The 25,483-nt window shown below is 31.1% G+C and overlaps 12 protein-coding genes across 12 annotated transcripts; 5 read left to right on the top strand and 7 right to left on the bottom strand.

The window, feature by feature from the left end:
• Positions 1 to 216: 216 nt before the first annotated feature.
• On the top strand, positions 217 to 2,856 carry CFT2 (cleavage polyadenylation factor subunit CFT2; the record flags this gene model as incomplete). The annotated part of the gene is made up of 1 exon (XM_064861437.1): positions 217 to 2,856. One exon carries the CDS (start codon positions 217 to 219, stop codon positions 2,854 to 2,856), a length of 2,640 nt encoding a protein of 879 aa, XP_064717114.1.
• A 575-nt stretch (positions 2,857 to 3,431) lies between these two features.
• On the top strand, positions 3,432 to 5,105 carry MSL5 (mRNA splicing protein MSL5; the record flags this gene model as incomplete). The annotated part of the gene is made up of 1 exon (XM_064861436.1): positions 3,432 to 5,105. One exon carries the CDS (start codon positions 3,432 to 3,434, stop codon positions 5,103 to 5,105), a length of 1,674 nt encoding a protein of 557 aa, XP_064717113.1.
• Positions 5,106 to 5,234: 129 nt separating this feature from the next.
• On the bottom strand, positions 5,235 to 7,334 carry CLF1 (Clf1p; the record flags this gene model as incomplete). Its single annotated transcript, XM_064861435.1, has 1 exon — positions 5,235 to 7,334. The coding sequence occupies one exon, from the start codon at positions 7,332 to 7,334 to the stop codon at positions 5,235 to 5,237; it is 2,100 nt and encodes a 699-aa protein (XP_064717112.1).
• A 563-nt stretch (positions 7,335 to 7,897) lies between these two features.
• On the bottom strand, positions 7,898 to 8,596 carry TML25 (palmitoyl-(protein) hydrolase; the record flags this gene model as incomplete). Its single annotated transcript, XM_064861434.1, has 1 exon — positions 7,898 to 8,596. The coding sequence occupies one exon, from the start codon at positions 8,594 to 8,596 to the stop codon at positions 7,898 to 7,900; it is 699 nt and encodes a 232-aa protein (XP_064717111.1).
• Positions 8,597 to 8,946: 350 nt separating this feature from the next.
• On the top strand, positions 8,947 to 9,453 carry SRN2 (ESCRT-I subunit protein SRN2; the record flags this gene model as incomplete). The annotated part of the gene is made up of 1 exon (XM_064861433.1): positions 8,947 to 9,453. One exon carries the CDS (start codon positions 8,947 to 8,949, stop codon positions 9,451 to 9,453), a length of 507 nt encoding a protein of 168 aa, XP_064717110.1.
• A 446-nt stretch (positions 9,454 to 9,899) lies between these two features.
• On the bottom strand, positions 9,900 to 11,960 carry SAN1 (ubiquitin-protein ligase SAN1; the record flags this gene model as incomplete). Its single annotated transcript, XM_064861432.1, has 1 exon — positions 9,900 to 11,960. One exon carries the CDS (start codon positions 11,958 to 11,960, stop codon positions 9,900 to 9,902), a length of 2,061 nt encoding a protein of 686 aa, XP_064717109.1.
• A 429-nt stretch (positions 11,961 to 12,389) lies between these two features.
• Positions 12,390 to 13,205, bottom strand: PWA37_004968 (putative amidotransferase; the record flags this gene model as incomplete). The annotated part of the gene is made up of 1 exon (XM_064861431.1): positions 12,390 to 13,205. The coding sequence occupies one exon, from the start codon at positions 13,203 to 13,205 to the stop codon at positions 12,390 to 12,392; it is 816 nt and encodes a 271-aa protein (XP_064717108.1).
• Positions 13,206 to 13,647: 442 nt separating this feature from the next.
• On the bottom strand, positions 13,648 to 16,029 carry APC2 (anaphase promoting complex subunit 2; the record flags this gene model as incomplete). Its single annotated transcript, XM_064861430.1, has 1 exon — positions 13,648 to 16,029. The coding sequence occupies one exon, from the start codon at positions 16,027 to 16,029 to the stop codon at positions 13,648 to 13,650; it is 2,382 nt and encodes a 793-aa protein (XP_064717107.1).
• Positions 16,030 to 16,354: 325 nt separating this feature from the next.
• On the top strand, positions 16,355 to 17,254 carry DCN1 (NEDD8 ligase DCN1; the record flags this gene model as incomplete). Its single annotated transcript, XM_064861429.1, has 1 exon — positions 16,355 to 17,254. One exon carries the CDS (start codon positions 16,355 to 16,357, stop codon positions 17,252 to 17,254), a length of 900 nt encoding a protein of 299 aa, XP_064717106.1.
• Positions 17,255 to 17,810: 556 nt separating this feature from the next.
• Positions 17,811 to 20,648, top strand: DIP2 (snoRNA-binding rRNA-processing protein DIP2; the record flags this gene model as incomplete). Its single annotated transcript, XM_064861428.1, has 1 exon — positions 17,811 to 20,648. One exon carries the CDS (start codon positions 17,811 to 17,813, stop codon positions 20,646 to 20,648), a length of 2,838 nt encoding a protein of 945 aa, XP_064717105.1.
• Positions 20,649 to 20,984: 336 nt separating this feature from the next.
• Positions 20,985 to 22,259, bottom strand: ZRT2 (low-affinity Zn(2+) transporter ZRT2; the record flags this gene model as incomplete). Its single annotated transcript, XM_064861427.1, has 1 exon — positions 20,985 to 22,259. The coding sequence occupies one exon, from the start codon at positions 22,257 to 22,259 to the stop codon at positions 20,985 to 20,987; it is 1,275 nt and encodes a 424-aa protein (XP_064717104.1).
• Positions 22,260 to 22,967: 708 nt separating this feature from the next.
• On the bottom strand, positions 22,968 to 25,442 carry ACE2 (DNA-binding transcription factor ACE2; the record flags this gene model as incomplete). Its single annotated transcript, XM_064861426.1, has 1 exon — positions 22,968 to 25,442. The coding sequence occupies one exon, from the start codon at positions 25,440 to 25,442 to the stop codon at positions 22,968 to 22,970; it is 2,475 nt and encodes an 824-aa protein (XP_064717103.1).
• Positions 25,443 to 25,483: the final 41 nt, after the last annotated feature.

Here is a 25,483-nt window from a genome sequence, read left to right as displayed (position 1 = left end):
ACTTATTTGAAAAAATCTTCAATTTTGGTTATTAAAGATATCGTTGAATCTGAAACAAAGCCACCATAAACAAACATACACGCAAACAAGCAAAAACGGCATATTTGCTCAGTCGTAGCTATTAATTAACCGATCCCTTTGTAATCACTAGTTAAAAACTCCAAAGGCATTTATTATTCTTTGTTTTACTCTAAAAATCTAGTTGGTGCTAATAGGATGACATTCAAATATTTATGTTGTGATGACGGTTCTGGAACTCTGGTCGGAACTGTACTTCAATTTGAAAATGTGACAATTTTAATTGATCCCAGTTGGGTTGCAGACAAAATATCTTATAAAGCAGCAGTCAGTTATTGGTCTGAAGTGATCCCCACAATTGATTTGATCATTTTGTCTGAACCAACAATCGAATCCCTGGGTGCCTACGCCTTATTATTTTACAATTTTCTGTCGCATTTCATCTCAAGAATTGACGTGTATGCAACTTTGCCGATTTCAAATTTAGGCCGTGTCTCTACAATCGATTATTATGTAAATAGAGGTATTGTGGGACCATTCACTACCAATGAAATGGATTTGGATGACATTGAAAAAGCCTTCGATTTTATTAAAAGTTTAAGATACTCTCAAATTGTGGATTTAAAGTTTAAGTTTGATGGATTAACTTTGACTGCATTCAATTCTGGATCAACACCTGGTGGATCACTTTGGTGTATTTCTACATATGAAGAAAAAATAATATACGCAAAAAGATGGAACCATACTAAGGGTACACTTCTAAATGGAGCGAACTTACTGGATAATAGTGGAAAACCTATATCAGCATTAATGAGACCATCTGCAATCATAACCACTTTTGATAAGTTTGGTGTATCTAAACCATTTAAAAGACGTAACAGAGAATTCAAAGATCTTATTAAGCAATTGATAACAAAAAAATCGATAAATAATACTATCATTATTCCGGTAGAAATTACTAGTAGATTTCTAGAATTATTTGTAATTATCCATGAATTAATATATAACAGTAATAAATTAGGTCAATCATTAAACATTCCTGTATTGTTTATTTCATATAGCCGTGGAAGAAATCTAACATATGCAAAATCTATGTTAGAATGGTTAACAGCGTCATTATTAAAGAATTGGGGAGCTAAAGACAACAAATCTCCATTCATTATGGGTAATTGTTTCCATGTAATAAAGATTGAAGAATTAAATAAATTCCAAGGTCCTAAGATCTGTTTGGTGTCAAATGTGGATACTTTAGTAAACAAAGTTATAGATAAACTTAATAATTCTGATAATTTAAATATAATATTAACAGAAGCCATAAGCAAGATAAATTCTAACCCAGATAGCTTGTTGTCTAAATTTTATGAGAGATGGAATGTTTCAATTAAAAATGACTCAAATTTTAAAGATGGTAATACTATTCAATTTAAAGACTCTATTGCCTTGACGGTCTGGAAGAATGAATATTTGAAGGATAAAGAACTGGAGGACTTTAAAACAAAAATAATAGAAAGAAGGGAAACAAATAAAAGAAAAGAAAACCAATTAAGACAGGAACTGAAGAAAGGTACTGACAGTTTTCAAATGAATAATGGAAATAAAAATAATATGAATGGAATTAGGAGCAATGATTTTAATATAAATGGAATAAGTAATAATGAAGGACGTAATAATGAAGAAGATGATGACGGAGAAGATGACGACGACGACATATTTTTAATGAAGAATAGAGCAAATATTAATAATCTGAATTACGAAATACCTGTAGATATGCACACAACCGGGAAATCAAAGTATAAAATGTTCCCATTTAATCCAAAAAGAGAAAAACCTGATGATTATGGTACAATTGTTGATTTCACTAAATTTATACCCAAGGAGGAGAGAGATACCGAATTTGAAAATGATGAAATAGAGGACTCCAATACTTCAAGCAAAGATAAAAACATATTAAGAGGAACCAAAAGAAAACATACTAACCTTGGTGGTAGGAATAAAAATAAGAGTGGAAATGAATATTATAATATTGATGAAGACGAAGAAGATGAAGATGAGTATATTATTACTGATATCCCAATAAAGAGAACAAAAAGAGGTCGACCATCTAAGGATATCAACTATAATGAAGATTCAAATGAAAACTTTGATAATATAGACTATTTGGATGCATTAAATAACCCATCAAAAAGAGTTTGTGAAACAAAAACTATAACACTAAATGTGAATTTGATCCCTTTTAGTTTAGAGAACATTGTAGACCAAAGATCTGCTGCTGTTATTTGGCCATTATTGAAATCAAGAAAAATAATTCTATTAGGACCACCAGAAGCCCAAAACGAGACTATTATAAATAACCTAAATAAAAAGAACATTGATGTTATGAAAACAAGATTTAGCGATAAAATTGTTATAGATACCAAGATCAAAACTTTAGATATTTCCATTGATATGGAACTAGATCAATTATTAAACTGGCAAAAGATTGGTAATGACCATACAATTGCTCAAGTAGTGGGACGTTTAGTGAAAGAAAAACCCAAAGATCATGCGAATGAACACTACCATTCAAGAGAAAAACTAATATTAAAAGCATTAGACAAACCTTCTGTTTTGCATCCAACAGGCACATTGTCTGTTGGGGATGTTCGTCTAGCTGAATTAAAACGTAAGTTAACAGAACAAGACCATTCTGCGGAATTCAAAGGAGAAGGTATGTTAGTTGTTGACAATGAAGTAGCTGTTAGAAAGATAAATGATGGTGAAACCGTTATAGATGGTTCCCCATCAGAACTGTTTGACACAGTTAAATCTATGGTTACTGAAATGTTAGCCAAAATATAGGATAAGAAAGCTGTTTCCTATCTTTTTATATATATATACATACATATCTTACAGTTAGATATATTCATTCTTTCACTGTAATCATATAAACAACAGCTATAATAAGGATACAATTGATTCATTGTTATAAATGATTCAAACAAACTACAAACACCCATTCTATTATCACTTCTATTATTTGTTCTTTCACCCTTCGTTGATACCAATACAAATCTTGCCTCTGTGTTATAGTAGCTGCTTTAACTGTCTGTCTGTGTATATATTTAAGTTTTTTTATGCCATTAAAGATTATTAGATTTTGGAAAGAAGATTACAATAAATTTTTTCAGATGTCTACAGAAAATTTCAAAGATTGATCCAACAGATACACTGAAACACACAGATTGATACACATATTTGCATACCAACGTTTATATTCTAGATGATTTAAAATTATTGTTAGTTATAATTCAATAGAGAAGAATAACTAGAACAAATTTTAAACCAACTGGTGCAGGGAAAAACCATATATATATAAATAAAAAATTGCACATACTACTTTTTTATTTGAGTAATAATAATTTAGATATATTGCAATGCCAGACATAGAAGAACGTGGCCGTACTGAATCTAAGAAGTCTTTAAAAGTTAACCGTTCACTTTGGAATGGTGGGAAACCTACTAAGATACAGAAAAAAGGTGAAAAATTACCAATTAATATTACTGGACCACTTACATTAGAACAAATGTGTGCATACCAAGCTATGTATAGAATTAAAGAGATTACTAGTTTACTCAATAAGGAACACCTTAAACCTCCCGAATATCTACTCAGGTCCCAATCACCACCACCAAAATATGATGCTCAAGGTAGAAGAACTAATACAAAGGAACAGATATATAGAAAAAAATTAGAGATGGAAAGATATAGATTAGTAGAGATTGCATGGAGAATGATTCCATTTTATACACATCCAGAGGGATATGTTAAACCTTCCACATTTGAGGAAAAATATTATATTCCAGTCGATCAATATCCTGAGATTAATTTTGTTGGGTTATTACTTGGTCCTCGTGGTAACACTTTGAAAAGATTACAATTAGAATCTAAATGTAAAATCGCTATCAGAGGTCGTGGTTCAGTAAAAGAGGGTAAAAGTGCTAGTGATTTACCAGAAGGTGCAATGAACATGGAAGATCCTCTTCATTGTCTTGTAATTGCTGATTCAGAGGACAAAGTAATTAAGGGTATAAAATGTTGTCAAGGTGTTGTGATAAAAGCTGTAACTTCTCCTGAGGGACAAAACGATTTAAAAAGAAACCAACTGAGAGATTTAGCCGAATTGAATGGGACTCTTAGGGAAGACACATCACCATGTACTATTTGTGGTTTAAAAGGTCATAAGAAATATGACTGTCCGGAAAGAGAATCTGTTGCATTTAGAATTATCTGTCATAAGTGTGGCCAACCTGGTCATATTACGAGAGATTGTCAAACCCAGGTTCCTCAAAATACTAGTAACAATGATTCCTTTATAAGTAAAACGCAGAATCGATTCCAACCTGCAACAATTACCACTACTACCTCTCCTAATAACAATATTACTGCAACTGGATCTAATTTTAAACACTTACAGGGAACATCATCTTCAAGGTATCAGAATTCTGCTTATCAATCAAAGTATTCCAATTCATATAATACTAATAACAATCAAGATAATTCAAGGTATGGTGACGGAAAATATGCAAACAATGTTACTAGAAGATATCAATCAAGGTACCAAAGGACTATTCAGCCCCAACAACATATACAAAGTTTTAATGACGTAAACTATGATAATAATTATCATAACAATAGATATAACAAGAATACATTGCTACGGAATAATTCAACAAATATAAATTCCAATGCTTTCCTTGATGCAAAAGAATCAGCAAAAAATCATATATCAACAATAAATGTAGCCCCTGGGTTAGATAGTTTTGAAACTTCTATGACTCCACCAGGGATATCGATGTTTACTCCTCCTATTCCTGGTTTAGAAGCAAATAGAAAATCTATTACACAACCAGAAAATAATAATGGTGGTGAAATATCTGTTCCTCCAGGCTTAAATGAACCCTCTTTACATAATCCATCATTACCCCCAGGTTTGTCTGATCCAAGTATTGATATGTCAACATCTTCATTACCACCTGGATTGGCATCAGATACTCCACCTGAAAACTCTCATTTACCACCACGTTTAGCAGGTCCACCAGGCCTATGATTACATATATAAGATATGTACTGTCTGACCTTACTTTCTTAAATTAAGGTTCATCGAAATATAGTATCCACGAACAATAGTATATTTGATCCAAATATTTATAAAATGTTCTATATCGAACTTATATAATTATTTGTTTTGGTCTTGTTTCCATTTCTTAACCAAAGCTAAGAATTTAGAAGAATTATTTTCTGACTCAACTGATAATTCATTATCCTCAGGAAATATATAATTGATCTTCTCCAACTCAACCCCATTTTGTAAAAATCGTTTTCTTTCTAATTTAGGCAGCCTTTTAGAAACCCTGTCTTGTGTCTCATCAGTACCAAATCTCTTTTCAAATTCTTGTAAAGCCTTTAACAACTCAAATCTATTTTTGGAATCATTCTTATTTTTAAAATACATCAAGGCTTCCTCATAGACCTCTCTACCTTTATCAAAATTAACTTCATCTGGTTCAAACATTATTTCATTATCCTCATCTAAATCCTGATTTGCCTCTGACATAGCGATTAACTGGTCGTCTGTTGGTACCGAACATACATACATTGCATATGATATCCATGTTTCTAGAGAATAATTAGTAATTTCTAAAAATTCTCTATAAAGAGATTTACCATTGTTATATTCTTCCACATCTGTTTCAAATGTTATAAATTTTTCCATAATTATTTTCCTAACACCTAGTCCTAAATTCATTACTTCGTTATTCAACATAATTCTAAATATACCTCTAACCCTATCTTCATCACCCAAATTCTCTTCCAATTGAATATATGCAAACCAAGTGGACATATCCATTGGATTAAATTCAATAAATTTTTCATACAATTTTCTCACTCTATCAAACTCTTTTAGTTTAATTTCAATGTTTATATATTCTTGAAATAATTCCTCATTTGGTGATATGCCAATACATCGTCCAAGTATTTTTCTTGCTAAATCTATATTCTCCTGCCTAATTTCAAATTGTGCGAACATTAACCAAATTTTATTATAACTCAATTTTGATGGTATTATAATCTCTTCAATAACTTTACTATACAATTCTCGGCATCGACTAATATCATTTGATTTTAATTCAATATAAATTAAACGCCTTATCCATAAATACAGATATCTTTGCCACGAAATGTTAACTTTGCTCTGGGTTAGATTTAATGGAGGTTTATTATTCAGATCTGTAGCTTTTTCTAAACTAACTAACATCTGAGAAGGGAAATTTTCTTCAATAAAATCTAAATATATCCACCATGTATCATAATCTTTTTTTCTTTCAGACAACAATTTCTCGTAGTGTGATTTCCTTTTCATTAAGACACCTTCATCAATCGTTTGACTATCGCCATACCTTTTCTTCAAGTCTAAGTATGATTTATTTAAAGTTGTATTATTAGGCCATTTTTCGATAGCAAGACTAAATATTGCTTTAGCACGCTCAGTTTCTTGTATAGATGCTTCCCAATTAGCAAACGATATGATCAACTCGATTAAATTCTCTTGAAAATCTGGGATATTCGATAGAGTTTCCTCATGTGATATCAAAGTATCTACTGCAATTGAATAAACCTTCCGAATTGTACTATTAGATCCGTATATAGATTCAAATTTTAACCATTTAAACCAAACCTGCGTAGTCTCTGGAAAAACATTAACATATCTTGAATATATATTTCTAACATTATTCATTTGATTCTGTCTGATCTCAAAATCAATATAAGAATCCCATGCATTAAAATTTGGTTCTAAAGAGACCCATCTATTATAGAGAGATCGAACAATATTCCAATTCTCTAAGGATTCTTCTACAAATAAATATTTGTACCATAACTTATCAACTCTTGGCAGGGTTGACACTGCTCTCTCCAAAAGATTCCTAGCATGATTAACATATCTGTATTTTAATTCACAGTCAATATATCTAATCCATAACGGAACATGTGAGATATCGACGAGCAAAGCTCTTTCAAAGATGGACCTTGCTCTTCTCATATCATGTTGTTCAATTTCAAAGAGAGCATATCGTATCCATTGACCTATATCTAACCGATTTCTTTTCAAATATGATTCATATTCTGTTCTCTTCCTTAATTGATAGTCCTTTAACTCTTCTAAATCTATAACGTCAACTTTTGTAGATATTTTAACAGGTTTCTTACGAGCAAAGGCTTCATTTAAGATCTCTATATCAGTAATGGGAGGTTTCTTTTCCTCGATAAGAGAGTCCATATTCTAGATATCCAACCAGAAAAATTTGCAGAATTTATATTTACTCAGAATATATCTATCACAATCAAAAATGTCTGTTCACTCTTCTCTCTTTCACAAACGATATATATTCATATCTGTCTATTTCTCTGCCTCTTTATCTATTTAAAAACTACATCTGTATATGCTTACAGAATTATCGATTTGCTAGACTTACATTACAGGTTTCTCAGTTGTATTCTATCTTTTTTCCCATCCTCTTGTTCGTTTTGTGGGACGATGAACAAATACATAAAGGAAAACTAAAGAGAGAGAAAGAGAGATATGAATTCAGTTCATCATTGACCTGATCCAATGTAATTCACTGACTGATTAAGGATACAGACATAATTTGGCATATAACCTACTTTTTTTTTCATTTATTTGAATTTAGCATTGATATTGGAGTTATAAATCCATATCTTAAATCTCAAATATCAGTAGTCAAATAACAATATCAAAATTATGGTATTAGATAGCATAATATTACATATAGTTATACATATGTAAATAGTAAAAAAAAAATAGAAATAATTCATCTCTAATCAAAAGTTCCAACATTTCTTTATGAATTGATATAATTCATACAATTCTTGCTCATTTGCAGAATGTTGCAAACCTTGATAAGAATGAAATTCTGCCCTTTGGAATCCATAAACACCCACCATCCAATCCACTGATCGCTTCCCTAGGGATAATGCCACTATCGGGTCTAATTCCCCATGTCCATGAAATATAGGCGTCTCATTATTAACCAATCTATCAGCCTCTTTGTTTTTAAATATATCTTTATTACATGATATGAAGCCAGATAAAGAGATAAACCCCCCAAGTTTCCATTCTAAATTTATTGCAGAACCCAATGTGATAGCAGCACCTTGAGAGAACCCCCCAAGGATAATGTTCTCTGAAGGAATACCTTCGTCCATAACCTGTTTAATATATTGTTTTACGACCCCATTCAATGTCTTTAAATATCCTTCATTATCAAATTGTTTCATTTGTGGATCCCATTCCATTATATCAAACCATGCATTCATTGGATAACCTCCGTTAGCTGTAATATTCACAATGGAGGCTGTAGGAAACAGAAATGTGGTAGATTGGAAAGCCTTTGGATCCATGGATTGTAACTGTTGTCCCAGGAAAGACCATCCACTACCAGAATCACCTAACCCATGTAAAAAGATTAATGCATGGGTAGCTGGTTGCTTTGATGCTGCTAACTTCACTAATTGGTTCATCTGTAGAAAACTCTATTTATTTATCTGTGTTCATTTCTTACAAAAATCTGTCCTGCTATTTAACTAGTGGATGTATCTTCTTATTCATTCTTTAAGGTATATTCTCTCTTTACTAACCTTGAATGTTTATTTATTGCTAAATTCTTCGGATCACAACTAATTGGATCTACCCTGTGAAAAATATATATATAGAAATATCTCTTTGGTTAAGGACGGAACTCCATATCAAAAACTAACAGTCAAGCAGAGGGAGAATAAAAAGCTATATATATATATATATATATTTATATACAGCATCTAACAAGTCATAATTTGTTAACACTTAGAGAGACACTGTACTGAACAAAAAAATGAATGTACCGTTACCAGAGAATACCACTTTACTATCGAATAATGATTTGCATGATTTGATCAATAACCATAAGAAAGAGTTATCACAATATGCAAAACTATATCAAACAGATAATATTGATTCAATTATCAAACAAACTGAACTTCGAAAGGATGAATTACTTTCATTGCAAGATAAATATTCTCAACTGGAAACAAATAAAATAAATTTAAATAAAGAAATTAATTCTTTAAGAGTATTATACGAACAATATTCCACCAAATGGCAAAACCTGGATACTTTATTTAAACAAGAATATAGTGAAAATGTCTTTAAAGTTCAATTGAAAAGAAAATTAAGTGATATAAATGCCCAGTCTGCTACTTTAAAGCAGAGAATTTTTTCCATAACTGATCTGAACCAACTAGACGATCTTCTAGAACAATATAAAGATAAAAGAAAACGGTATCATTACTCAAGGGAACAATTAGCCACTTGGGAACAACAAGGCACTTTAAAGAGTTGAATATCAGCCTCAAACTAGTCAGGTAATCCTTACCTCTCTATCTCCATTTCTAATTCTCCCTCTTTCCTCATTCTATGCATATCCTTAACTCCTTTTATCATATATCAATAATAGTAATAATGTTGAAATACATTTATATCAATTTTAAAATATACACATATATATGTACGTTTATAGGTGTCTAATGATTATAAATTTTAGTTTGTAATAAATGCTGAGTATTATCAATATCCTATCTATACAAATGTTTATATATAAAGAAAAAAAAACCTTTTTTGTAATATCCTTAAACTATAAAAAAAGCTATAGGAAAAATAATCAACTATCATGTTATTACAAGTTTAAGAATAAATCTATAATGATGTTACTAATTACTACAGTTTATTTTTATTTCTATTTTTTTTAGTTTTTGATCTCATATACTCCTTTCTATAAACCGTTTTCAACTAAGATGTAGAAGTATGAGTGTGGCCATTATTTGAATTGTTTTCTTCTTGCTCATTGCTTCCTGAACTACTGTTATCACCACTACTACTATTATTAGTATTATCATTATTTTCACCGTTTTGGTTATCTGTAGATGTGGAAGTTGCTGCACTGCTATTGTTATTATCGTTAGTGGAGGCATGAAATACTTCATGTGCACCAAGATGATATGTTGAAACATTTCCTGATGGTGTTCTGTAACTTGCTACACCAGAATTGAACAATGTTGGAGCATCACCATTATTATGTGTACCTGATAAGACGTTTCTTTGTTGCAACAATACATTTCTAATACTATTTCCCATGGCCAATAAATCTAAATTTCTGGTTGCATTTTGCACATTACTTGGGGCTGTAGAAAAGGTAGAGTTGGCATTAGTTGTACTATTACTATTAACTGTTGAATTATTTGAAGAAGATGCTGATGAATCTGTGATATTGGTATTACTGTTACTATTGTTGTTCTGATTGATTAGACCATCAAAATACGATCCAATAATAGCTCTGAAACGTTCATATGGGGATGGCCTTTCACTTTGATTCGAGTTATTATCAACTGTATCATTTGTAGTCTGGGTATCATTATTTTCTGAACTACTAGTGTCATTATTACTTGTAGTAGTACCATTATTTCCAGTTCTTGCAGTTGCAGTTACAGTTGCATTGTTTGATGTAGTATTTGGTGGTATATACCATTGGGGAGTTATGAAAACAATGTTACTTGTCCTAAATGGTATGTTCACAGTAGATGCAGTTGTAACAGGTGTAGTAGTAGCAGGTGTAGCAGTCGCAGATGTAGCAACTGTTGATCCCTGGTTAGAAATTGAAGGTGTTGTGGTATCACTATTAGCAGTATTTGTTATCACTGAAAAATTACCATTATTACTCTCTGTAGAATTATTATTATTATTATTATTTGTATTGTACAAGAGATCATGAATTCTCTGAAATGCAGCATTAGTAGTAGCTGCAGCTTGTGCTGAATTAACCATAATAGGTGTGTTCATACTCTCTGCAATAACTTGCCTACAAAGTGGACATGTATTCTCAGACTTACACCATTTATATAAACATTCTCTACCAAAAATATGCCCACAAGGTGCTTTCACAGCAAAATGATCATAAGTAGGGTTGACTTCTTCATCATTTGTTGTTTGAGTACTATTGTTACCGGCATTGATATTAGTATTTTCTACCGATGTTCCATTAAAAGTAACATCCCCAATGTTAGTAGATAAATTATTAGTAGGTATTGTATTATCATTATCATTATCATTATTATTGTTGTTGCTATCAGATGAGTCACTTCTTAATCTTTTGTTCTTTCTGTTATTTCTAGATTCCTTTTTTTCATCATCATCTTCTCTGCTACGTTTCTTATTCTCGTCAGAATTACTATCCGGTATAGGATCAACAAATGGTTCATAACATATACTACAACCATCCTCTTTTACAGTGGGATCCAAATCTTTAATCGGAACCACTGGAAGAGACTCAAATTTTTCTTTTGTGATGCCTCTATTATATCTTACACTAGATAAATCAACTATTCTACGAACTGCAATCTCGGATGCAATATTCATGATAGTTTGTAACCTTTCTTGAGTATTACCTGCTGGGATATCTCTGAACTGTAAAAAGACCACACCTGCAGGAAATGGTCTCATACCTGCTGGAGGTGTCTGCTGTTGTGGTTGTGATTGTTGTGATGTAGTTGTTCCTGGTTGTGAATGTGCATTACTCGAGTCTGCAGATCCTGCAGCAGTAGGATTACCATTATTATTACTATCACTACTAGTACTACTATTATTTCTATTAAGGTTGTTGTTGTTACTATTATTATTCTGCGTTGCAGGGATATTTGGTGTCTCATACATATATTCAATAGAAACAGTAATATTGTTTCCACTTGTAGTTGTAGGGTTATTGTTATTGGTAGTGTCGTTGTTTAAATTCGTCCTATTTGGTTGTGAATCACCACTACCTTCACCAGGCTGTGTGTTATTCGCATTTTCTGACATTAGTTACTTCTTATAAAAGACCTTAAAATAATGGTTGTTGTCACTAATGAGAAACACTTGTCACTTGTAACTCTCTCCCTACCTATTTATATATCTCTATTAAAATATATATGTATTAGTAATGTAAAGTTGATAGTTTCTTTCTGTATTGCTTTTATTTCTCTTTATAATCCAAAAAAAAAAATTAACTATATCAATTTTTGTAAGAATTCCAGATACAGTGATATATCTATGTACAAATATTCAAAAACTCACAAGATCACATAAGATTATGTCATAGAAAGTTCCCTCAGGAGAACCATATATTAGTGCTCGATACAATTTCTACGAATGCTGTAAATACTAATGAAAATGAAAGATAAAAACGTTACTCAACATTAATATATGTATATATAGTTATATTTGTAAGTTACTCTCCGCTTTGCTCTGTTATATTTCGTTGATAAATAACTTCCAAATAGCCTCTGCAGCTACAGTATATCCATGATTCTCTAATGATGATGTAAATCTTTCCATTTCCTCGACTTGTTTCTCACTAAACTTTGAATTTGGATTGGATAAATTCTTTTCCCAGCCACGTTTAGCTACCTCTGAGACAAATTCAGGGTGTCCTTGAAATGTCAATAAACGCCCTGGTTTATAGAACCCCTGGATTGAACAACGTTTTGTACTTCCCCAGTTGACAATAGATGGGTCATGTTTAGGTAACTCTAAGACCGCGTCGTTATGTACCATTGAAAGATTAATCTGGTTTTGGCCAAACAATTTGACACCAATCTCATTCAAATCAATTGGAACAACACCTCCTTCATAACCCAAAGGATTTCTATCTACTCTACCACCCAATGCATGTGCAATCACTTGATGCCCAAAACATATACCAACAATAGGTGGGGCATTAACACTCATATCTTTACTTTTATCGTTACCCTCATCAGTTAATAACAATTCAACCAAAAGCTCTCTTAATCTAATAATCCAATCTGTATCCTCTGAAAATGAATCGTACCTTGATCCAGTGATAAATATACCCATATATTCGTCACTATTTAATTTCTCACTGGTTGGAATATCGCCGTTATATATATCAAAAACCTTGTATGTTACATCCTCCCTTGATAACGTATATGGTACAGTCTCATCTAACAACTTGATTGTCATTTGATCGAATGTTCCATATGGATGGGTCCATTCAGCTGCATGATCTGTATGAAATACAGCGATCTTCTTCCTACTCTTTGTCATACTTATTTTTGATTTTTTATCTATTGGCTATTCCTTCAATGACTATAAGAATACATAAAAAATTGATTGTTTATACCAGAATATTCTTCTAAAGAAACTCAACCAACTAAACATTTTTTATGAATTCAACCATGATTCTAGCAATATATGACAATTTAAAGTGAACTCTTTTTATATTCTATCTCTTTCAATGACTACTGATTACTAATCATTAATTTTTTTTCTTATCAAAAAAAAAAAACTTAAGTTAATTTATATCAATATATATATACTCTTATGCAAATATGATATACTATATGAGAAAACCAATTCTTCTATTTAGCTTCTTCTGTTATTAGCTTTGGTTGTAGAAGCAGAGGAGTAATACAATGTTATATACGTCTCCCCATGACATTATGCTAAATTTTAAAAATAACACTTCTTTCTTGCTCTATATTACATTTTATGTTGTCATATCACATGCGCAAAAAATACCATCTTTGTATCTTAAAATACCCTTTTCTATCCAGTACTGTGCTGCATTAAGCAACTCTGAGTCTGTCATCCCACATTGTCTAGATAGGTCATCTATTTTAATTTTTGATATATTGTTATCAAATTTTTCAATTATTGAATATTGACTCATTGTAACATCATGCTTAGTCTCTGTATGTGTATTAGAATCACATAATGTTATAGAAACGATTGTATCATCTTTACAATATTTAATTACCCTTCCTGGTCTTAAGAAATTATAACCTTTTGTATATGAAAGAAGCTTGTCTTCTAATTGATTATTGATCTTCATTCTATTTTCAGCATCACTGTTATGATCTCTGTGATTTATTTTCTTTAAATTCCAATAATATGATGTCACAAATTTAGGATATATTCTGACATCACCTTGCATTATATGTTTCTCCAACCTATCACTCTCTTTCATATCCCCTAACATAACATTAATCTTATTGAATTTGACAAATATCTCTTCTTCTTCATCAATGGCCGTAACATATCTTATTCTATCATTATATCTTTTTATTTGTCCATCATTTATGATTAGTTCACTATCGATATCATCAACATTTTGTGTTGAATTATTTTCATTTGAAATATTGGCATTATTAGTCTCACTAGTGTGCTTATCTAAACTTACAATAATATCGTTAAATGTAATTAAATTATGACCATATCGAATTCTTTTATATATAAGATGATATGCGACTAAATATTTTCTACCTAATTTTCTATTGGGGGTCTTTAATAATTTTAATGTAATAATATTCAATAAAATCGTAATTAATTTATCTTTATCATCGATTATTGAAAGCAAACAATCTGTTATTAAATTACTTCTACCATAAATTACTGCATTTTTCATGATATTTTTATTCGTGCTCACAGCCTTGTTTATATTATTGTTCTGTTTAAGCATATTCATATCTTTACCTGGATCCATAGATATCCCATCAGGCACCCATGCTTGATATTGTCGTAACAAATCAAATATTATCATTCCATCCTGCTTATTATTAGAAGCAAATGACAAAGAAGTAGAAGTAGTGGTAGTGACAGTGGTAGTAGAGGGAGAAGAAAAAGAGATATGCCTATTCCTTATATGTAATGGTCCAATGTCGGAAGATACGGAAGTAAACGATAACAAATGATCACCTTTTAAAACATATATCAATTTTTCAAACCCTTCAGGTTTAATAATATTAAAAAGACAAAATTCTTTATTGTTAAGATTCAAAATTGAATATAAGTAAATCTCTATCAAATCATTTCTTGAGGCTAAGATGGGCTTAATGAAAGTGGTCAAAACTCTCAAATAATGGTCACGAATATTTAAATATATGAAAACATCTATACTCATAATAAATGTTGCCAAAATTTCAGTTGTGCTCCTGGATTCATCATTTATAAACTTTTGGAATTGACCTAAAAATTTGATCACAAACTCATCTATTAAACCATTATATCTAGAGATAGTGTCTCTCAATTCATATAGAGTAGGTCCAGTGTTTGAACAATTTGTGATCAATTCAAAAATTTCATCCAATCTAATATCAATAAATTGCTTCTCAAAATGATTATAGATTAATCCTAATATATCTTTATCATCAGTAATATTAGTATTCCTATTATTATTATTGGTGTTGTTACTCGAAACACTGTCTGGTGTTTGTAATAACTTAATAAAACCTGGCCATACAGCGTTCATAAATTTATCATAACAACACTTAACAATATTAATATCATTCCAAATACCCCTCATCAACCTATGACAATTATTTTCGATTTCTTTCAACATTATGTCAAGTACCAACCCCTTTGCATTAAAATTATCACTGTTACTCTCTTCAATCCACTTAATTAACTCCTGACAAAGATTAAAATCTTCTTTATAGATTAAATATTTAATTTCACTAGTTAAATGATTTCTAAATTGCTTGTTAGTGTCAATAAAATAATGTCTAATAGAAAATATGACATTATCTAACGAATCTTCCATAGAGTTTACATCATTTAAGATAATTATAAATTGCAAGGGATAATAAAACTCTGACTCTAATTTGTATAATTGAGTATACGTAATCGAATTTATATGAGCATTTAGAAATGTGAAATATTGACCTCTAACTATATCGTAATAATACAATTTAAAACCATTATTAAATTGTCTATTAGAGAACTGTACAATTTTTTTTATTGAATCCTTGACTCTTAATGAGGGTGGATGGCACTGATGTTCTTTTGGTAATAACCATTGCAATACAATATTTAAATCATCTTCTAGTTGTAAATCCCCCAACTGCCCTAAAAGTACATCCACAGAGATCATCAGATTATATATATATATCTGCGTATATATTAATGAAGAGCTACCACCATTTAATGCAGCAAAGATGATTTTAGTACATGTATATGAATGCGTATGTGTGTATCAATGTAGTATCCTTATCTATAGAAGTATGGGTATATCTTGTACATTTCACAACAAAACTTGAATGGATTTATAAAATGTGCATTAATTAAAAAATCAACATAACAATGTTCAACTAAAGAAACAATAACAAATATAATAATAAAGAAACAAAAACACAGCCATACACGTATAAAAATACTTACAGACATATATATATATATCTTTAGATTGACATAAAAGAATGGAAGAAGATGATTTAATTAAAAGTTTTTTGGAATTAACCCATTGTAGAAATGAGATAGCTAAGAAATATCTTACAGAGAATAATTGGAACATTAACTATGCATTAAATGATTATTATGATAAAGAATTGAATAGTTTTGTTAATGAACCAAATAATCAAGACAAAATATACCCAGCAGATTTAACAGATTTATTTAATAGATATTCAGATCAAGTGTGTCCAGATGGAACAAAATGGATCACTTTTGAAGGTATGATCAAGTTTATAGAAGAGTTAGAGATATCCCAGCAAAATAGCGATAACCACAATAATACCACCACCAATATTAGCACTGAGGAGAAGTTGAATATAAATAGACCTGAAACTGAAACTGAGGATGCTAATAATGATATCTCTATTGTGATCCTAGCTAAACTCTTATCATGGAAGAATATGAACGATTCACTCGACTATGAACAGTTTTGTAACTCTTGGTTTATTCAGGGGTGTTCAACTTTAAAAGATATGAGACTATTATTATTTGATTTAAACCATAAGTTTTACCATGATCCGATGTATTTTGTAGAGATCTATAATTACACCTTTAATTTGCTCCTAGATGTAGACTCTACACAATTGGATATGACTACAGCAACTGAGTATTGGAGACAATTTTTAGTGACAACAAGACATAAAATACCCATAAACGTAAACGAAGAGATATGTTGTATGTGGTTCCAATTCTTAAAAGATACAAAAAAGACTTTTATAACATTTGATTGTTGGAAAATGATCCTACAATTCTTCCAAAAATATAGCAATTTCCAAGAGCTGGCTTCAGATTATAACGAGACTGCTGCATGGCCCTATATTATAGATGAGTTCTACGAGTACTTAAAAGATCATTCAAAGATATGATCATCCCAGTAACCACCAATACACACATATGCACACACATAGATATATATATATATATATATATATATAGAAGGAATAAATTGAACGATTTGAGTGTTTGTTGTTTATTCAACTCAGGATTTTTAGCGGATATATATCACCGATTACAATTAGGGTTTGTCATTAGGGCTTTGTCTATAACCCTAACTTTTGTTGCACGTGACTTCAAAAGATTTCTAGAAAAGAAAAACAAAGAGAAAAAAAGAAAAACAAAAAAAAGAAGAGAAAATCGATGAGCATTTCTTCAAACAGTTAAACATGGAAAAATATTAATTGAGTTCAAAGAGGTTATATTGTTCATGTATTATATCTATCTGTATACTTGTATATATTTGTTTTAATATCTCAATTAGGTTTGTTTTTACTCTTTATATTTTGATTAATTAACGCAGATTTGATACCAAAGAAGAATTATAAAGTTAAATCAGGTTTTAGGAGATAGTCCACTCTAGAATCTATCTTCTTCTTCTTCGTCTTTTCATTTTTCTTTATCTTTAAAATTCCCCAATCATAAAACATGGTAAAGTCATACCAAAGATTTGAACAAGCATCTGTGTTCGGTGTGATAAGTTCTAACTCCAACTCAGTTTGGCTTCCATCCTCCTCTACAAGACAAAAGGGTCATCACCATAATAACAATCCAGGCCAAATCATTACCAGTTGTTTAGAAAATATTAACATATGGGATATCAAGACCGGTGAACTAGTCTGTACATTATCTGATGGTCTTCCACCAGGCTCTATTGATGCTAGAGGTTCTAAACCTGCTGAAGTCACCTACTTGAAATTTCATTCTGAAACAAATCTTTTAGCTGCAGGTTACTCTGATGGTGTCATCAAAATCTGGGATCTAGTGTCAAAAACAGTTCTACTGAATTTTAATGGTCATACATCAGGTATATCTATTCTAAAGTTTGATCCAACTGGTACTAGACTTATATCTGGTTCTAAAGATTCCGATATTATAGTCTGGGATTTGGTCAGTGAAGTCGGTCTTTTCAAATTAAGATCACATAAGGATGCAATCACCGGTCTTTCATATCAAGATGAAAATTGGTTAATAAGTACTTCAAAGGATGGACTAATCAAAATATGGGATATGAAAGTTCAACAATGTATAGAAACCCATATTGCCCATACTGGTGAATGTTGGTCCCTTGGCGTCGAGAACGATTTTGTAGTGACCACTAGTGCCGATACTCAAATTAAGATATGGGAATTGAATTTGAATAATGAAAATGGTTCTAAATTGGTTGAAAAGGGCATATACGAAAAACAAAGTAAGAATCGCGGTCTTAATGTTGATTTTGTGACAACCAGTGATGGTGTCAAATTTTTCTTTATTCAAAACGCTGATAAGACTGTTGAAGTATTTAGAATCAGAAGAGATGGAGAAATATCTAAAGCTTTGAAAAAAAGAGAAAAAAGATTGAGGGAAAAAGGTATGACTGATGAAGAAATAGCGCAAAATATTAAAGATTCTCATGTATCTATCGTTATGCATCCATTCCAGATGATAAGATCCCCATATAAAGTTAAATCCACTACTTGGACTATTGCCACATCAAACAAACTAGAAATTGCAATAACTACCTCTGCAAATACCATTGAGTATTATTCTATACCATATGAAAGAAGAGAACCTACACAACCTTCCCCTAACAAATTATATACAATAGATTTGCAAGGTCTAAGAACTGATATTCGTGCTTTAGATATTAGTGATGATAATAAGTTATTAGCCACTGCAAGTAATGGCCTTTTAAAAATTTGGAATATTAAAACACATTTATGTATAAGAACTTTTGAATGTGGTTATGCCTTGACTTGTAAATTTTTACCTGGTGGGTTATTAGTTATCCTTGGTACAAGAGATGGTGAATTACAATTGTTTGATTTAGCCTCATCAACTCAACTCCAAAATTTGACAGATGCACATAACGCAGCTATTTGGTCATTAGATATCACCAGTGATGGTAAAAGATTAGTCACCGGTTCTGCAGATAAAACTGTTAAATTCTGGGACTTCCAATTAGAAAAAAGTATTATACCAGGTACTGAAGATAAATTTGACACAAAGTTGACCCTATATCATGATACTACATTAGAATTGAATGATGACATTTTAAGTATCAAGATATCACCAGAAGATAAGTTCTTGGCCATTTCTTTATTAGACAATACTGTGAAAGTATTTTATTTAGATTCAATGAAATTTTTCTTAAGTTTATATGGTCACAAATTGCCTGTCCTTTCAATTGATATTTCATATGACTCTAAATTAGTTATCACATCTTCTGCAGATAAAAATATCAAAATCTGGGGGCTTGATTTTGGTGATTGCCATAAATCTTTATTTGCCCATCAAGACTCTATTATAAATGTTAAATTTCTTCCTGAATCTCACAATTTTTTTAGTTGTTCTAAGGACGGATTAGTCAAATACTGGGATGGTGATAAATTCGAGTGTATTCAGAAATTAGCTGCTCATCAAAGTGAAGTTTGGGCCATTGCAGTTGCTTCTGATGCATCGTTTGTAGTATCTTCATCTCATGATCATAGTATTAGAGTATGGGAAGAGACAGAAGATCAAGTATTTTTAGAGGAAGAAAAAGAAAAAGAAATGGAAGAACAATATGAAGAAACTTTATTGACATCTTTAGAAGAAGGTAATGGTGATGACGCCTTCAAAAAGGATGGTGAAGAAACTATGGAATCTTCAGACGTTCATAAGCAAACAATGGAATCCTTAAAGGCTGGTGAAAGATTAATGGAAGCACTAGATCTTGGTATCAAAGAAATTGAGTTACAAGAAAACTATGAAAGAGATCTAGCAATATGGAATAAAAAGAAAAATACCACATCTTTTGAAATGCCAATAAAACCACAAGGGAATGCTATCTTAATTGCTATTAAGAAAACACCAGTAGAGTATATCTTAGATACATTGATGAAAATTAAGGCTTCACAACTAGAGGACGCTTTATTAGTGATGCCATTCTCTTACGTTCTTAAATTTTTAAAATTTATTGACATTGTTATTCAAGATAAGAAATTGTTCAATAACTACTTAGCATTAATATGTAAAAATTTATTTTTTATCGTTAAATCCAACCATAATGAATTAGTTTCACAAAGGAATGAAGAACTGAAATTACAAATAAAACGCGTAAAGGATGAATTGAGATCAAATTTACAATCTAATGTGAACGACCTTGGCTTTAATATATCTGGCTTAAAATTTATTAAACAGCAATGGAATTTAAAGCATAATTTCGAATTTGTTAATGAATATGATCAACGTGTTCAAGAAAAGAAAATGGCCAAGAAGAGGGTCTTTGAAACACTAAGTTAGCATATCAATATAATAAACTAGTAAATAAATAATCAACTACCTGGCTAAATAAATAAATAAATACATTAATGTATATTATACAATATTGATAACTGATGCAGTATAAATATTAGCAAGTAATCTAGTAGAAACATTAACAACCTTATTTGTGATTTTTTTCTTCATTAATCAGTTGCAAATAATCTCTTTGGTAAGTTAAAAATAATAATTTATGAATATCAATGTCATTAAAAATGATTATAATCATTGCAAAGGAATAATAAAACAAATGTATAAAATGTGAAATCAAAAATAAATGCTATAAATAAATAGATAAAAATAATAAAAAAAGATCAATTATGCCCACTTACCTAGTAATGCCATTAGACCAGCACCAAGACTCATAACTATATAAGCTGCTAACATTCTTTTTAATCCACCTGGTCCTTTAAATTGATTAGTAAATAAGAACTCATGTGCCATTAATTCTACTAGACCAGTATATATCAAAATTCCAGATGATATAGAATCAAAGACACCATTTGCTATTAGTGCTCTTCTAGAACCTGGAACCCACGAATTTCTCACACCAATACCAATTGCGACTGCGATAGGACATGTAAGAGAAAAGGCTAACGCCATCAACCAAGGAGTAGCGCGTTTGGAATGAGGCCAGTTTGTTTCTGCTATACGAGTACCTAACCCTAAACCTTCAAACATTTGATGAAATGTCAAAACAATAAATAAAGTTTCGAATTCTTCACCTGAGACTGATAATGACAAACCAACAAAAACAGAATGAAACAAAACACCTGCTTCTAAAATAGTCACTGCAACAATTTGATTCAAATATTCTTCTTTATTTTTTTCTTCTACTGGTATACTTATCTTAGAGAAATCTTGATGTGTTATTTCATATGAATAACGATTTTTACTTAATGGAGATGGCTTTAATATGTTGCTATTGGACACTATGTTTGAATTCTGTGGACTATCTTCTAAATCATTCCTTAATTTAAACTCCTTGATATACATATCTTGGATATTACTTGTCGACAGTTCAGAATCGATATGAGATGATATATCTCCTTCCTCATCTTTCAACTCATCATCAAAAAATCCATCAGAATGAAGATGACAAGTTTCTTTTATATTATCATGATCTGAATCATGTGAATGTGTATGAGAATGTGAATGCCCAGAACCGTGTTCATGATTATCACCAAATGAGTTTGAGACAAAATAATGTGAAATAATTTCAGTTAAAAATAGTGCAAATAATGACATTAAACATATCCCAAAGGCCCATGGATATTCGACAAACGTACCTCCTAAACAATCATCTCCTAAAGCTTCGCTAGCTGGTTGTAACAAATGAATAAATGCAGTTGCAATAATAACACCGGACCCAAAGAATTTACCTATAAAGAAACACCAATCTGGCAACCTAATAAAAGAATATCGAGATGAGAGAATTGGGAAAAAGGCCCCGAGTGCAGACGATATAAGTATAATAAATATAGAAAGAATTCTCAATCCATTATGACCATTATAACTATTAGAAGTAGAACATAGAGGCGGTGAATCGGTAGACCCGTCTCTAGGCAGTAAGGAATGTAATGACGAAGACATGTTAACGGTTAATAGTAGCCTTTTTTCTTCCTATGGCCATATTCGGCTTGACTCTATATAAGCATATAAGTATACTTTTTAACGATCTATAATCAAAAAAAAAAATAAAAACAGATTTGTTAAAATAATTCTTGGCTTTTCGAGACGACAAAAGTAAATCAACTAATCTTAACAATTCTTTCTCGTCGAAGAAACTAGCTCTATTTGTTTTCTTGATTCCATTTCCTCGAGGAGCTTTGATTTTAGAAGATTACCTTGATACCTTCAAGGTTATTTGTTGTTCGGAAGCTCGAGAAATCTTGTTATTGTTTTTTTTCAAACAACAATAGCATTGCCGAATTGCTATTGTTTTCTTAAGTATGTAAAGGCAACGTAATTTGACCATAATGTAGGGAAACTTGACTTTCGACATTCGACTGTGCAATTTCAGTAATTTATTGGTGACCAAAATCAAACGTATTTCTGATCAGCACACACTATGAACACCCAAATAAAAAAGCCCATTACTCTGCAATGTTAGTTTAATCACGAATTTTTTTTAAGAAAAGAAGTGTCCTATTTTACATATATAAGTAATTATTTATATGTATGTATTTGTTGTAAAAGAAGTGCTTAAAATGTAATGATATAGTGTAAAATAGAAATGACTAGTTTTTTGTTGTGTTTAAATGTTTATAGCGTTAACAAAGAATAAAATCAAACACTTATTTACTTATGCAAATTATCATAACTTGATGGTGTAGATGGACTCTCAATAGGTGATTTATTATCCCTTGGTGTATATTGCTGAATATATTTTAAAGATAACTGTTCTTCCAACTTGTTTTGAACATAGCCTGTGTTATCTGTTTCCACGCTACGTTTAACTGGACTCTCCGAACTATCCCTATGCTTCTTTGCAGGTGATTCAGAAGTGGAGACTGTAGAATTTCGTGTTGGAGATGATGTTGCAGTTTTCTTAATCACCATGAAGTTATCATATTTCTTGATATTCTGACAAAGCATCAATGATTGGTGTTGTTTCAATAAATCTCCATCGGCAAATTTCTTACCACATGGACAACTAAAAGATTTATTTAAATGAAGTTTCTTGTGCCTTATCAAATCATGATTTCTTACAAACGCTCTATCACAGCCAGGGTAATCACATACATAAGGTCGATCTTCCAAATGTGTTTGAATGTGTGTTCTAATGTTATAACGCCTTTTAAAATGTTTGCCACAACCTGGATAAAGACATAAATATTGTTTATCAGGTAGCTCTTTCACATATTGATCTATACAACCTCTAGGTAAAGTCGATAGTTTCCTCGTAATTTTTATTGGACCCATAAGTGTTTCCACTGGTGGAGGCATCTGAGGACTACCTAATACTATAGTTCTTTCGCCCATGTAACTAGGTGATAGAGTTGTTCTTTGAAATATGCTATTAGATGGCGATATATTTGCGAAATTTAAAGGTGGCTGCAATACTGGTGTAGCAGTGTCATTAATAACGACCATTTCTGGTTTTTGTTTGATTGGAGTATGTTGAAATATGTGTTTCTGAGGAATGTCCCCTCTTGAATCATTTATTGAAGTACCAGCTTCTTTATTTTGTGATAGAGATTGCTTCATCGGTGTATTTTCAGAGGATGCAGGAATAGTTGGCATTATTTCTACTTTTGCGGGAAGCTGACGTGTTTTATTAATAATCTTTGTTTTTACTATATTATTATCATTACTACTACTATATTTATTATCTTTGTCATTTTGATCATCTGCAAGAGTAATACCTAAACCTAGCAATTCTTGACCATTTCCTGTTTCAATATCGCTATCACAAGCGGATAATGGGATAGTAGAAACTGTGGAAGTCACTGATTCCTTTTTTAGATGCTTTTGTGATCTAAAAGATGGTGATGTCAAATTGAAGAATGGTGAATTCAATGGTTCAATGACTGTTTTTTTATTCGCTTCATCATTCATATCTTGGAATAGATCATTTATCTTATCATCAAAATTTGATAAATTATTTTTACATTTATTTGGAGATAACGACGAAGCCATTAAAGAATTTGATAAGGAGAAAACCGGATTCCTTGTTCTATTATGAGATCTTTTTATTGGAGAACCTGTCAATGAAGTGTTTGACAATGCAGGAGATAACATTGAAGGAGGTGGGAATTGATATTTGCCATCAGCTGAGTTACTTGTTACAATCAATTCATCTTCTGTTGTCATCTTAGCAGGTGTCCTATAACTTCTTTGTGGTGAAGGTGATGCATTATTATTAGTTTGATGATTTTTGTTGTTTCTCAATACTGGAGACGTACAATTAGCTTGCTCTTCTAAAGCTCTTTGCAACCTTTCTTGTTGCAATTGATTTGCTCTTAGTTGTTCTTGTAACTTCTGATTAACCAATTTTTGTTTCTCTAATGCCTGTCTCAGTTCCTGTTGTTGTCTAAAGATTAATTTACTAACTTCATCTTCCTGTTCAATTAGATCATTAGTAATATTTGAATCCTTTTCATCAAATTGGTTAAGAACATTAGGGGAATTTCTATTTTTGTTATCAGTATTAATAGAAATAGGAATATTCTCTAAACCAGATCTTTGTAAACTTGATATACTTAGGGTTTTATTATGATTTGTAAACCCAAAAATAGCAGTACCACTTAACCCTCTCTTATGGGAAGGCATATTTTGTGATTTATTCGTATAAATATTATTGCCAGTATCCTCAATTATACCGTAATTACTATTATCATTATTATTCTGACAATTTGAATAACTATTCCAGTTTAACAATTGATCATCACCATTAGATATCGACGAATCTTGTGTATTAGGTAATATTGGAATATCTAAATCTCTTAATTCTTGAGTCAAAAAATTATCGATGTCGTAATAGTTCATATCAAATAAATCATCAGTGGCAACATTATTGGTAGTGGTAATAATACAATTGTTATTAGCTGTAACATTAGCATTGCTGTCGACACTATTAGTATCATTAATTTTATCAATAATAGTGTTATTATTAGCATTAGAATTCATGAACGCATTTGATTGACTTTCTGGTGTATACAAAGCTGTCCCTTTATTATTATGATTATTATTATACTTATTTATATATAAACTATCACTTGGTTTTAACAACTTATTGGGGGCGAGTCCCCATGAGTCTATTACCTGTTCCATGACTCCACAGAAATGCAATAAACAAAAAACAAAGACTCAAT

This window comes from Arxiozyma heterogenica (genome assembly GCF_036370985.1).
Source record: "Arxiozyma heterogenica strain weizmannii chromosome Unknown scaffold_7, whole genome shotgun sequence".
Classification (NCBI taxonomy): domain Eukaryota; kingdom Fungi; phylum Ascomycota; class Saccharomycetes; order Saccharomycetales; family Saccharomycetaceae; genus Arxiozyma; species Arxiozyma heterogenica.
This window is presented reverse-complemented; position numbering and strand designations above follow the sequence as displayed.